This window comes from Colobus angolensis, unplaced genomic scaffold (assembly GCF_000951035.1).
Source record: "Colobus angolensis palliatus isolate OR3802 unplaced genomic scaffold, Cang.pa_1.0 Scaffold283, whole genome shotgun sequence".
NCBI classification, from domain to species: Eukaryota; Metazoa; Chordata; class Mammalia; order Primates; family Cercopithecidae; genus Colobus; species Colobus angolensis.
This window is the reverse complement of record NW_012116077.1, coordinates 1,442,638-1,455,579: the sequence shown is the minus strand read 5'-3', so window position 1 is coordinate 1,455,579 and position 12,942 is coordinate 1,442,638. Positions and strand designations below refer to the sequence as shown.

The 12,942-nt window shown below is 37.4% G+C and overlaps 1 protein-coding gene across 1 annotated transcript in view; it reads right to left on the bottom strand.

Annotated features, from left to right (window-relative positions):
• DDX26B (DEAD/H (Asp-Glu-Ala-Asp/His) box polypeptide 26B) overlaps positions 1-12,942 on the bottom strand; it is a 63,331-nt gene that overhangs the window by 21,617 nt on the left and 28,772 nt on the right. Inside the window, exons 7-9 of the mRNA XM_011948758.1 lie at positions 11,140-11,303; positions 8,798-8,950; positions 4,686-4,818 (exon numbers count right to left, since the gene is read on the bottom strand). Of these exons, the coding sequence (XP_011804148.1) occupies positions 4,686-4,818; positions 8,798-8,950; positions 11,140-11,303 (450 nt within the window). The remainder of the gene's footprint in view (positions 1-4,685; positions 4,819-8,797; positions 8,951-11,139; positions 11,304-12,942) is intronic.

Sequence of the window (12,942 nt, the reverse complement as noted above, 5' to 3'; positions counted from 1 at the left end):
TGTTAGCCAGGATGGTCTCGATCTCCTGACCTCGTGATTCGCCCGTTTCGGCCTCCCAAAGTGCTGGGATTACAGGCTTGAGCCACCGCGCCCGGCCCTAGAAGCGGAACTCTTTAACTTTTTTTTTTGTTTTTTTTTTTTGTGTGTGAGATGGAGTTATGCACTGTCTCCCAGGCTGGAGAGCAGTGGCGTGATCTTGGCTGATTGCAACCTCCACCTCCCGGGTTTGAGCAATTCTCCCACCACAGCCTCCCGAGTAGCTGGGACTACAGGTGTGTGCCACCATGCCCAGCTAATTTTTGTATTTTTTAGTAGAGATGGGGTTTTGCCATGTTGGTCAGGCTGGTCTCGAACTCCTGACCTCAGGTGATCAGACTGCCTTGGCTTCCCAAAGTGCTAAGATTACAGGCGTGAGCCACCGCACCCAGCCAGAACTCTTCAATTTGATAAAGAAAATCTACAAAAGCATTATGCTTAATTGAAGAATGAATAGTGCATAGTCAAGCACTGATGGAACATACATCTTACCACTGCCATTCAACACAGTGCTGGAAGTTCTCTACAGTACAGTAAGGCAAGAAAAGCAAATAAAAAGCATAAAGATAAGAATACAAAAGGTAAAACTGTCTCTATTTGCAGGTGACATAATTGTCTACATTGAAAATTTCAGGGAATCTACAAAACTCTTCTACAACTAATAAGTGAGCTCAGTAAAGTTGCAGGATACAATATTAACATAAAAATCAACCATATTTGTATATACTAGCTGTGAGCATGTAGATACCAACATCAAAAATATAATACCATTTGCGATCACTCAAAAAATGAAGTAGGTGTAAATATAACAAAATATGCACCGTATTTGTATGCGGAAAACTGCATAACACCAATGAAAGATCAGAAAAGATCTAAATAAGTATTTGCAAGTCACCTATCTGTCAGAGGGCTAGTATCTACAATATATAAAGAACTTTCAAAACTCAACAGTAACAAAAGCAAACAATCTAATTAAAATATAGGGGAAAGTCAGTTCACCAAAGAACATATACAACGGCACATGAGCACATAGAAAGATGGTCAATATTGTTAGCCATTAGGGAAATACAAATTAAAACCACAGTGCTGTATCACTATACACTTATCAAAATGGCTAAAATTTAAAAAATACTAACACCACCAAAGGCTGATGAAGATGCAGAGAAACTGGTTCACTCATACACTAATGGTGGGAATGTAAAATAGTATAGCTACTCTGGAAAACACTTAAGCTGTTTCTTAAATAACTAAACATGCAACTACCATAGGATCTAGCAATTGCACTCCTGGGCATTTATCTCAGAGAAGTGAAGACTTATGTTCAAACCTGGAAGCAAATGTTTACAGTAGCTTTATTCACAACAGCCAAAAAGCATAAACAACACAGATGTCCTTCAACAGGTGAACAGGTGGAGAATCTGTAGTATATTCATGTCATAGTTTGTAAACTCAGCAGTGAAGAGGAACAAACTATTGATACTTGCAACAACCTGAAGGAATCTCTAGAGAATTACACTGAGTGAAAAAAGCCAATCCCAAAAGGTTACATACTGAATGGTTCCATTTCTATAACATTCTTGATATAATAAAATTGTAGACATGTAGAACAGATTAGTGGTTGGCAGTGGTTAAGGAGGGGATGGGTACAGGAGGCAGGTAGATGTGGCTATAATAGGGCCTCATAAGGGATCTTTATGGTGATGAAAATGTTCTGTATCTTCACTGCATCAATGTTAACATCACAATTGTGATACTGTACTGTAGTTTTGCAAGATTTCCATTTGAGAAAACTGAGTGAAGACTACATAGGATCTTTCTGTGTTTCTTTTTAAAAAATACTATTAAAAATTGTGTTTAGGCTGGGTACAGTGGCTCATGCCTGCAATCCCAGCACTTTGGGAGGCCGAGGTGGGCCAATCACTTGAGGTCAGGAGTTTAAGACCAGCCTGGAAAACATAGTGAAACCTTGTCTCTGCTAAAAATACAAAAAGTAGCTGGGCATGGTGGTGTGCACCTGTAAATCCAGCTACGTGGGAGGCTGAGGCAGGATAATCACTTGAACCCAGGAGGCGGAGGTTGCAGTGAGCCAAGATCATACCCTTACACTCTGGCTTGGGTGACAGAGACAGACTCTATCTCAAAAAAAAAAAAAAAAAAAAGAAAAGAAAAGAAAAAGAAAAAGAAAAAGAAATTGTGATTAAAAACACGTAATACTTACCATCTTAACCATTTTCAACTGTACAGTCCAATAGTGTTAACTGTATGCATATTGCTGTCACAGATCTCTAGAGGTTTTTTCACCTTACAAAACTGAAACTCTGTTACGCATTGAAGAACAAGTCCCCATTTCCCCCTCACCCAGCCTCTGTGTCTATGAGTTTGACTACTTTTAATACCTCATATAAGTGGAATCATATAATATTTGTCATTTGGCTTATTTCACTTAGCATAAGTCCACTAGGTTCATCCATATTGTAGCATGTCACAAAATTTCCTTCTTAAGGCTAAATAATATTCCATTGCATGTATATATACCACATGTTCTTTATTCATTTATCCAACAGTGGCATTTTTTTTTTTTTTTTTTGGCTATTGTAAATAATGCTGCAGTGAATATGGGTGTGCAAATATATCTTCAAGATTCTGGATTCAATTCTTTTGGATATATACTCAGAAATTGGATTGCTGGATCATAGGGTTAATTCTATTTTTAATTTTTTGAGGTACTTCTGTTTTCCATATTGGTTGCACCATTTTACATTCCCAAGAGTGCACAAGAATTCCAATTTCTCCACATCTTTACCAACACTTCTCATTTTCTGTTTTTGTGATAGTGACCATCCTGAGGGGTGTAATGTAATGCCTTGCTGTAGTTTTGCATTTCTGTAATGATTAGTGATGTTGAGCATCTTTTGATATGCTTGTTGACAATTTGTACCTCTTCCTTGGAGAAATATCTATTCAAGTCCTTTGCCCATTTTTTAAGCAGGCTATTTAGGGTTTTGTTTTTGTTTTGCTATTGAAATGTAAAACCTCCTTATATTTTTTGGAATTTAAGCCCTTATAAGATAAATGATTCGCGAATATTTTCTCCTATTCCATAGGTTGCCTTTTCACTCGGTTGATCATGTTCCTTGATGCACAAGCTTTTAAGTCTGATACAGTCCCATGTGTCTAGTTTTGTTTTTGTAGCCTGTGCTTTTGAGGTCATCTCTTTTTATATTATTTCTTACAAATGCATGTGAATCTACAATTATCTCAAAATAAAAAGTGTGTAACTGGTATGCAGTATCTGTTCTTCTGTGTCTGGCTTATTTCACTCAGCATAATGTTTTCTAGCATAGTACCTACAGTTAACAATACAGATTGTGTACTTGAAAGATCAGTAAGAGGGTAGATCTTATCAGGGCAGGAGGAAACTTTTGGAGGTGACTGATAGGTTTATGGCATAGATTGGGGTGATGGTTTAATGAGTATATACTTATCTCCAAACTCATCAAGTTGTATACATCAAGTACGTACAGCTTTTTGTATGTCAATAGATCAAGAAGATCCAAAAAGTGTACTTAAAAATAGAAAAATAATACCATTAACAGTGTAAGTGAAGATTACACAGTCTAATCTCTTCACTTTATAGTTGTGGAAACTGAAGTCATAAAGACATATTTAAGAAAAGGGATAAATAAATCTGCAAAATACAGATACTTTTTTACTGGCAGTCTTATTAATCTGAAAGATATAACCTATATTATATGTTAATGATAATCAGCTCTTAGAAAGAGAACATCCCTTTTAGGTTGGACTAAGAAATAAAGTAGATAGGTTATATAAAATAATCATGCTAATACATTTATAATGACTCACTTTTAAACTTCTTAACTCAACATTTAAAAGTATTGCAATTTCAGTATATTCAATGTATGTTGTATTTATAGCACTAAAAGTCTCATAGTTTTAGTGATCATATGAAAACTTAGTAAAGATTTGACCGTTCTTGCAAAAATTAAGAAACTCCACGAAATAAAAACATTTACAACTTTACAACTAGAAGGATACTGTGCAGTAAGTACTACATTACTCTAAACAGATGTGGCTCTTCAAATAAGGGGAAAATATCTCCACACACATTTTCATTAGTACCTGAGTGACAGCTTCTTGAATTGTTCCTTTTAGAATCTTGCTATGGAAACCACAGCTTCTACAACCACAGTCCTTGCAGAATTTGCTCTGGTACCTATTTCCTTAACTCGCTACTCTGCTTAAAACAGATACCTCAAGAGCATTTAATTTCTGAGGAGAAACAAGCATAAGCCATTACTCCCACCCCATGGTAGCTCTGTTTTGGTATTTTTTGGCCCAAACTATACAAAAAAGCCAAGTGCACTTCAAACTGGGGACTGGGGGTGGGGCGTGCATTGGAAGTTGCAACCTGAAGAACAGCATAAGAATCACACACTGAAGGTCAAGCTTCTCTTCTGTTTGATGTAAAAACAACAAAAAGAAGACAAACAAAACAGAAAACAGTATGCAAATTCTATCCTTTCAAATGGGTTTTTTACTGTCATCTACATTTAAAATGCTTAGTCCATTATGGATTTCTCATTTCCGATGTATTTTAAAGATGATTCAATGGCACATGTTTTACTTACCTAAAAGAGGAAGTAAAACTGGGTAGTTGTAAGGCATCACAAAGAGGTTTACACAAGTTAAAGTCGTACTGGCTTTTAAATAACCAAATGGATATCCAAGTTCATTGTACTTTCCACTGCTAGTAACAAACACCTGAGAAGAACATGAAGTAATGCACAGTGATGACAATAAGGATTTTATGTCAAAACAAACCCACAGTAACATTCCATAGCAGCATCTATGGCACAATTTGATTGTAATTTTAAAATAGCAATAGTGTTTTTAGCCTACGGTTATGTCAAAATATACTATGCCAGGCTCATGTACTAGGATTACAGGTGGCTCACACTTACAATCCTGGCACTTTGGGAGACTGAAGTGGAAACTGCTTGAGGCCAGGAGTTTGAGACCAGCCTGGGCGACAAAGGGAGACCTTATCTCTACAACAAATTTAAAAAATTAGCCAAGTGTGGTGGCACGCGCCTATGGTCCCAGATCTTTGGGAGGCTGAGGCAGGAGGATGGCTTGAGCCCGGGAGCTTGAGGCTGCAGTGAGTCATGACTGTGCCACTGCACTCCACCCTGGGTGACAGAGGGAGACCTTGTCTCAAAAACATCATACTAAATGCGAATGTTCAGATTGCAATTCTTGTATAAATTATATTAAGAAATGAAACTATACTATGCAACAACAACCATTCAGAGATCACAGACCACATCAACGGTACCCAAACACTTACTTACTTAGCAAAATGAAAACTACAGCTGAAATACTGCTAAGAGGAAATGAGCCACTAAAACAAATTAACTTCTCAAAAGAACAAGTGGTAACCAATGCAGACTGTGAGGAAAATAGAACATAGTCCCATGCCTGAAGCATGAAATTACAAAAACAAAGCCTACTTAAAGGATTATGTAAACAGTCTTCATTGTACTATTATTAAGTCTTTGTTCTATGCTCTTTGCTGCCTCCTTCCCCTACCCATTTATCCATTTTTCTTTCAATAAATATTTACAGAGTAACATATTATAATAAGCCAGGCACTGGTGCTAATTATTTTGAGGCAACAAAGAGATACTTTGGGTCAACCTGGAAGGCATTTCTCTTATAAATTATGCTGGTAGTGGCCAAGTGCGGTGGCTCACGCCCGTAATCCTAGCACTTCGGGGGGCCGAGGCAGGTGGATCACCTGAGGTCAGGAGTTCTAGACCAGCCTGGCCAACATGGCAAAACCCCATCTCTACTAAAAATTGCAAAAATTAGCCAGGCGTGGTGGCGCGCTTGTAATCCCAGCTACTCCGGAGGCTGGGCAGGAGAATCACTTGAACTCGGGAGGTGGAGGTTGCAGTGAGCTGAGATTGTGCCACTGCACTCCAGCCTGGGCAACACAGCAGGAATCCATCTCAAAAAAAAAAAAAGTTACGCTGGTAAACATTCAGTGAAGATTAAAACATTGATCTTCATTCCATGTGACTATTTTCTTACTCCTTATTGATTTCCTGATGTAATTCCTGTATCATCAGCCACCATACAGTTGATATGTTGTGCTGGGGTCCCCTAGCTGCCATGTTTTCTCTGTTCCATGTTCAGTTTTTAGTCCAAACCACCAATATATACTTTTGGAGACCTGGACCTTTACTTTTCCAAAGTCCTTTGGCAGAATTGTTCACAACAAAAGTCAAACCCTGACATTTAACAGAATCCATTTACCTTGCTAGTTCTCGCTACCACCAATATCACCTACCAATTCACTACCTTCTTATAATATTAAGTTATCACTAAGTTGTTATAATTTATGTAATATAATTTATGTAATTTATGACCCCACAGAACATGAGTTTTACTAAAACATGAGTCTACTAGATATTGTGTCATAATTTGAACGATAATAGAAACAGATAACTGCATTAAACCATGCTGGATTTTATTTCCTAAGTGTGTATATTAGAAGAGAGGAAAAATTCATCAAAGAAAGATTTAAAAAATCACATGCACAAGGCAATCAAGGGTCAGCTCTATGATTCCCATAAAAGGAAAAGCACTGTATTTTGTTTCTTTCTCTCTTTCTCTTTCCTACCTTCCTTGGCCCCTTGAGTTTTTCCAAATTCCTCATCAGCCACAGATTCATAGATTTTTAGGGTTCCAAAGGATCTTTAGAGCTAGTTCAGACAAAATAAGTGCCTAGTGCAAGGCCACATAGTTGGTGACAGAGCTAGGGTTAGGCTCTGGTCTCCTTTGTGGTTTTGCCATATTTCCTGGCTACTGGTTCATTTTATTCTTTTTCACTACCGCTAATTCATCACATTAAGAATACTCTAAAACAAAGTAACATAAAGTACAGGAATGAGGCAAATGACATATTTAAGGGGTTGTGCAGGAGCAAGGACAGTATTTCTTAAGTTTCTTGGAAGAAGGTTTCCAAGAAATGTGCTATATAGAAAAGAGGGGTTATTTTAGGGAAAAGCTATAATTTGTAATTTTATTTGCTTTCATTGTAAAAATGTTTTCCAACCCATAAATTCAAAGGTCATATCTTTATTTTAAATTAGCAATCTATTATCCATATCTCTACATTTCTAGCACTTTTGGGGTAAACTGTAAGTATATAGCTCAATGAATGCTCACAAAGTGAAAGTACATGTGTAAACAGCATACGAGTCAAAAAACAGAACATGGCCAGGCACAATGGTTGATGCCATCATCCCAGCACTCTGGGAAGCTGAGGTGGGAGGATTGCTTGAGCCCAGGAGTTTGAGACCAGCCTGGGCGACACAGTGAGACTCTGTCTCTATTTTTTTAAAAATTTAAATATTAGCCAGGAATTGTGGTGTATGCCTGTAGTCCTAGCTCCTTTGCGGGGGGCTGAGGTGGGAGGATCACTTTGAGCCAAGGAGGTCGAGACTGCAGTGAGCCACGATTGTGTTACTGCACTCCACCCTGGGCAACAGGCTGGACGCTTCTCAAAACAAAACAAAAAACAAAAAAGAAAAGAATGAAAGAAAGAAACAGAACAAAACCAGACATCTCCTTGTGTCATCTTCTATCCACTACCTTGTATCTCCCTAAGAGAAACCACTATCCCGACTTCTAACAGAGTAAGTTAGTTTTACCTCTCTCTGAAAGTATATAACATAGAATCACACAATATGTAATCTTTTCTATCTGGCTTCTCTGCTCAGTATTATGTTTGTGAGATTATTCTGTTTCTTGTGCTTTTACATTCTTGCTTTAAGCCTGCTCCTTTTTTTCTAACTAGTTGTAGCATCTTGAGAGAATTTAAGTAGCTTACAGACAACTTGTAGCAATAATCTCACATTTTAAGATAAAACAGATGGCAGTCTGAAAGTGTTCCTTGCATAAATAGAGCCTAACAGTTACTGATTGCTATAGAGTCCTATATATTAATAGAAGTAGAACATATATCTTTACAGTTTAGAAATAGAACATACATCTTTACAGTGTAGGGCTTTTTTGTTGTATCCACATAAAAAGGCTGTGACTGCCATCTCTGAATTTTTACAAATTAAATTCCATAGGTGACTCTATTAACCAATTAGCAAATCCTTCTGGCTTAAGTGTAACACTTGGAAGAGCCAGTGTATGATATCTCTATGCATTTGTCTCATCCAAGTTGCAAAATCCACACTACACACATTAGTGTAATTTGTACTACAGGACGAAGACTTTTATTATATTACACTAATACAGAAATTAGTTTCAGGGCTTATGGTTCTCTGGCTAAACTATCCTGTACTCCCAATCTGTCAAGTTCAAAGTAAGGGCTACACACCTTGTTTCAGCTGCAGATGCCATACCTGAAGTGAATTACATCCTTTAGATTAGGGATTCTTAAGCTGGGGTCCATGGGTAGACTTCAAGGGGTCCCCCAAATCCTCAAATATATATGTTTCATCAGACTCTATTGCTTTAAATGGCAATGTACAGTAGACTAATGATTCATATTAGTCTGAAATTATTTGCCTGGCCCTGTTGCTTATTTGACAGCATTCATGAGAAACATTATTAATAGAGACAGTCCAATTATTTTGAGATTAACCTTTGAAGCTTCTTAAAACAATTCCCAGATCCTAGAGTGGTTACAGACATTCGGCTAATAGGTAAGGATAAGTACCTGCCAGCAGGTATGGGGAGACTTTCGTTCCAAGATATACTGGGTTAAGGGCGAAGGTTCAAGTTCATATTTGTCAAAAGGAAGTTTGTCTATTACCATTGGCTCACAATCTATACAGGAGAACCTCACAACAGGATGAGATGTTCGTGGAGGCTAAAACAATTTTTAAAAAAAAGCAGAAAAAATGGTTAGGTCTCAAAACAAGCTTATATTTCTGACAATTCTTCCAGTCCTTTTATATTTTGTTACATTATCACTGAGATCCAGACTACCATTTTGAGAAAGAAGATTACTAGATCTCTAGGAACCACCAATGGCTTCCACAGGAGGGCTCAGATTCTTTACTATCTACTTGACATTAGGAAGAGGAAAGGTAAATAACAACACTCATAACTAAAATTTCAGTGAATTGAAAAAAACTGTTTTGAATATGTTTAAGAAGTTATTATGAGTCGTAGGATGAATGTTGAATTTCAGATCTATTTTATGACCTCCAAGAATTCCCTGCCCTTCATTCCTTTGTACCATGAGGTTACAGATAGTCCAGATACACTGGGAATGAAGAAATCCATGCAACTTTCTAATAAGGTAATGAGAGGGCTAAAGCCATGAACAAGCAAGATGAAAAATAGTAGAGGGATGGAAAGGGCAAGATAGAGACTGATAAAGAGCCAGTCACAACACCAGGGCCCAGATGGATTTTTGCAGCATTGCTAACACCAACGTGTTTGCCTTGAATAGCTGGAGCTGGGGGTGCTTTGCGCTGGGCTTCGAAGGCCTGTGTACCTGGGGTACTGGAGCAGATTAATGGAGAAGCCATTTAAGTAACAGGTTTAGCTTGTGTGACTGGAGAGCACCAGAGAAATAAAGGCGAACAGCAAGGGCAACATGGAGAGAGAGGGACACAGGACAAGTCCCAGAGACAAAGTAAGAAGTGGGTCAGCCTATTCTTGTTGAGAAATCTGTAAGGCTAATATGAATATGATAAAATATCTCTGCTTCCTTTATAAAAAGAAAAACATATTCATTTGCCTTTATAATTTACAATTTTAAGATGTTTGGGGGTGGAGAAAAATAGCTCTTAAATGAACTTTTAAAGATGGAGGAATGGTAGCATGAGCTATGTGTGAATTACTTGTAATGTCTTTTATTCTATTTTGTTTTTTCCCGACTTAGTTTTAATTAACCTCGTGAAAGGTTTCTGACTCCTTAGATTTGAACAGGTAAAAATGTAATAAAGACAGAAGTGATGACTTGTTGCTAGCAAAAATGAAGTAAATTTGCCATAAAGCCTATACTCTGGAGTTTGGAAGGGCTGACGTTTCACAGGCGTTAACACCTTGAAGCCCTGAGGAGAGGAGTGGGACATTTACCCTCACCCACAGCAGGGGCCGAAAGGATTCTTCAGTCTTACATTCAGGTCTTTCATGGCCACTTCTGAAAAAAGCGCAGAAGCCTAAAAGCAGTAATCCGGGAGAAAATGCAATTCACTGTCAGAAATTTCTAAAACTGAGACAGAATATAGATTAACTGAACCAGGAAGATGTTAAATAGAAGAAGTAGTGATTTGTTTGTGTCCCCTCCTGAGCCCACACTAGGGAGATTACTCAGGCCTTCTTACAATTTGGGGAAGGGGAAAGAAGAGAAAAGAGAGAGTGGGTTTCATACCATCTCCCTTTTACCTATTACTAGACACTGCCCTCCCTCCAAAAGAAAAGCCAATTGATTTGGCACTAGGAGCAACTATAATAGCAAAGCCTCTCCTACCAAATGCAGTGACCAAAAAGACAAGTTCTTGCTTAGAGATTATTTTTTAAATATTGTTTAATTACCCATCATTGAGAGGTATATTGCTACAAAAGTCCATTGATTACAAAAAGATGACAAGTAGGAAGAAGTAGAATTTTGAATATGCTTTTAATATGTTCCCAGAACCTATCCAAGGTGCAAACTATGTTCAAACTTCCTGAGGCTGTGCATGAAAACCAAGGCCAGTACATTTTAGACATTGTGTTTGCCACATAAATCAAGTCAGCTGCTCTGAAATGAAAACCAAGTAACAGATTATAACAGCATCAAAAACAGCAATGTTTTAACATCCAAAAAGGGCAGCTCAAGTGGTAAAGGCAACTGAAGAATGACAAGTATCAGAAAATAAAGGAAGTCCTCCTTTGATTTTAGGCACAAAGCTAGACTTCCACTAAGAGATAGAAAGCAAAGGGGGGAAGACTTACTTGCCTGTGGCGTGGCATAAAGGCCTCAAAGCTATTTTAAAAGGTTCACTGTAATCAGAAAATTGAAAATCCAGAATGATGTTTACCTTTTTGTTTTATGACACTTACTAGTGAAGGTAAATTCTGATCTGGCCAAAAAGATTCTGGAATTGGCCAATGTCCAACAGGAACACCAGTTTTAGAGTTAGGTCGTACATAAATGAGTTTATGACAACTATGCCATGGCTGAGCAGCAAATGAATTGCTTGGCCTAGATGAATCCATAAGTCCATCTAAAAGTTAAACAAAAGACAAACTAAGGTGTGAATTTCTTTTTACAGCTGCTGATCTTTTTGTACAAATTTTCCAGCTGAAAGCAAAGTCCAAAATAAAACAAGAACAATGATTCATGAAAAACGAAAGAAAAAAAAAGTAACTCTACTAGGATTTCTAAATGTTCTCTCTAGCAACTCTTTTCATCTAATCTACCTCTTCTAACCCAACACCCCGCCCCCCACCATTCTTAACCTAGTAAGAGAATATGCAGTTATGCAGAAAACTATGGTAAAACTGGTTTTAAATTTTCTGAGACTCGTACACATAAATTAAAAACATCAAAACACTACAGTTAAATAACTGTATTCAAGAACTGAATTCAAGAATTCAATTACTAAATTAGCCAAATGAAATTGTTCACTCCCTGGTATAGTTTTCACATTTCTGGAATTGACAAAAATAGACCATAAATTCCATTTATATATTCTTTCTATTTCCAAATACATGGAAAAAAAGTGTTCTTTGTCAAACAATTAGACCAAATGACCACAAAGGCAAAATAAAAACTAGCCAAATTCACTTAAAGATATAAGAAATGCAGACAATGTGTATATAGTTGAGGGGAGCACAAAGCAAACACATCAAGTTTATCATGGGCTAATTCACTATGGTTTCTCCATCCAGCATCAAAATTCCATGGACAATAGGTGTTGCATAATGCTGAATAATGTATCCTGAATGCATTTTAATGATTTAAACTAGCATATTTCATTTCCTTCCTCCTTCTCCCCCCACCCCAAATCAGGGCAAGGCAGAGTTATATGACCTTTCAATGATAATATTTGTAAAACATATGTTTTAATGATTTGAGTCTCATTTTTCTTAAATTACCAGTCATTTGAATAACTTATTTAAGCATTACTTTAAACAAGTAATTTCTTTAGACTAGGAGATTTAATGGGTCCACTGTGCACTAGGGAAAAAGACATGTAATGGCTTTGGAGGACCCCCCTCAGGTTGAGCTCACAATTCTGACAATGTGTATTTTTCTGAGGAAAGGGTTCTTAACTTTTATCAGAACCTGAAAGGTTAATAACTCTGGACAAAGGAGAACTGGAGCTAGAAAAAAAAATCTGAGCCATTTACATGACACCAGATCCCACTAGGATTTCAATATGTAAGTTCCCAGTTTATGCTAAGATAGTGAGCACGAAATTTTGGATTGCTAGCAGTATAACATGCCCTTCCTACACAGTTAATTTAAAATAGGCTGTGGAGCCTCAGTCTTTTATGGCAGATGTTCTTAACTTGGAGGTCCAAAAAATCCCTGAGATTATATACAAAATTGTGGATGTGTTACTTATGTCTGTATTTATAGGGAAAGCGGTCTATATTTTTTCCAACAGCTTCTCAAAAGGATGAGGAACTAAAGAGCAAAACAACAACAATAACAACAACAACAAAAGATCAGGAGCCACAGGATCCACTGCTTCAGACAGAAATGTATAGCTTTCTGCCCTTATGCATTTGACTCCTTTGTTCTTGGTCAAGGCAATTAAAACATATAAATCAGGCTAGACAAGCACTGTGGTAATAATAATGGAAAATACACACACACACACACACACACACACACACACACACACACACACACAC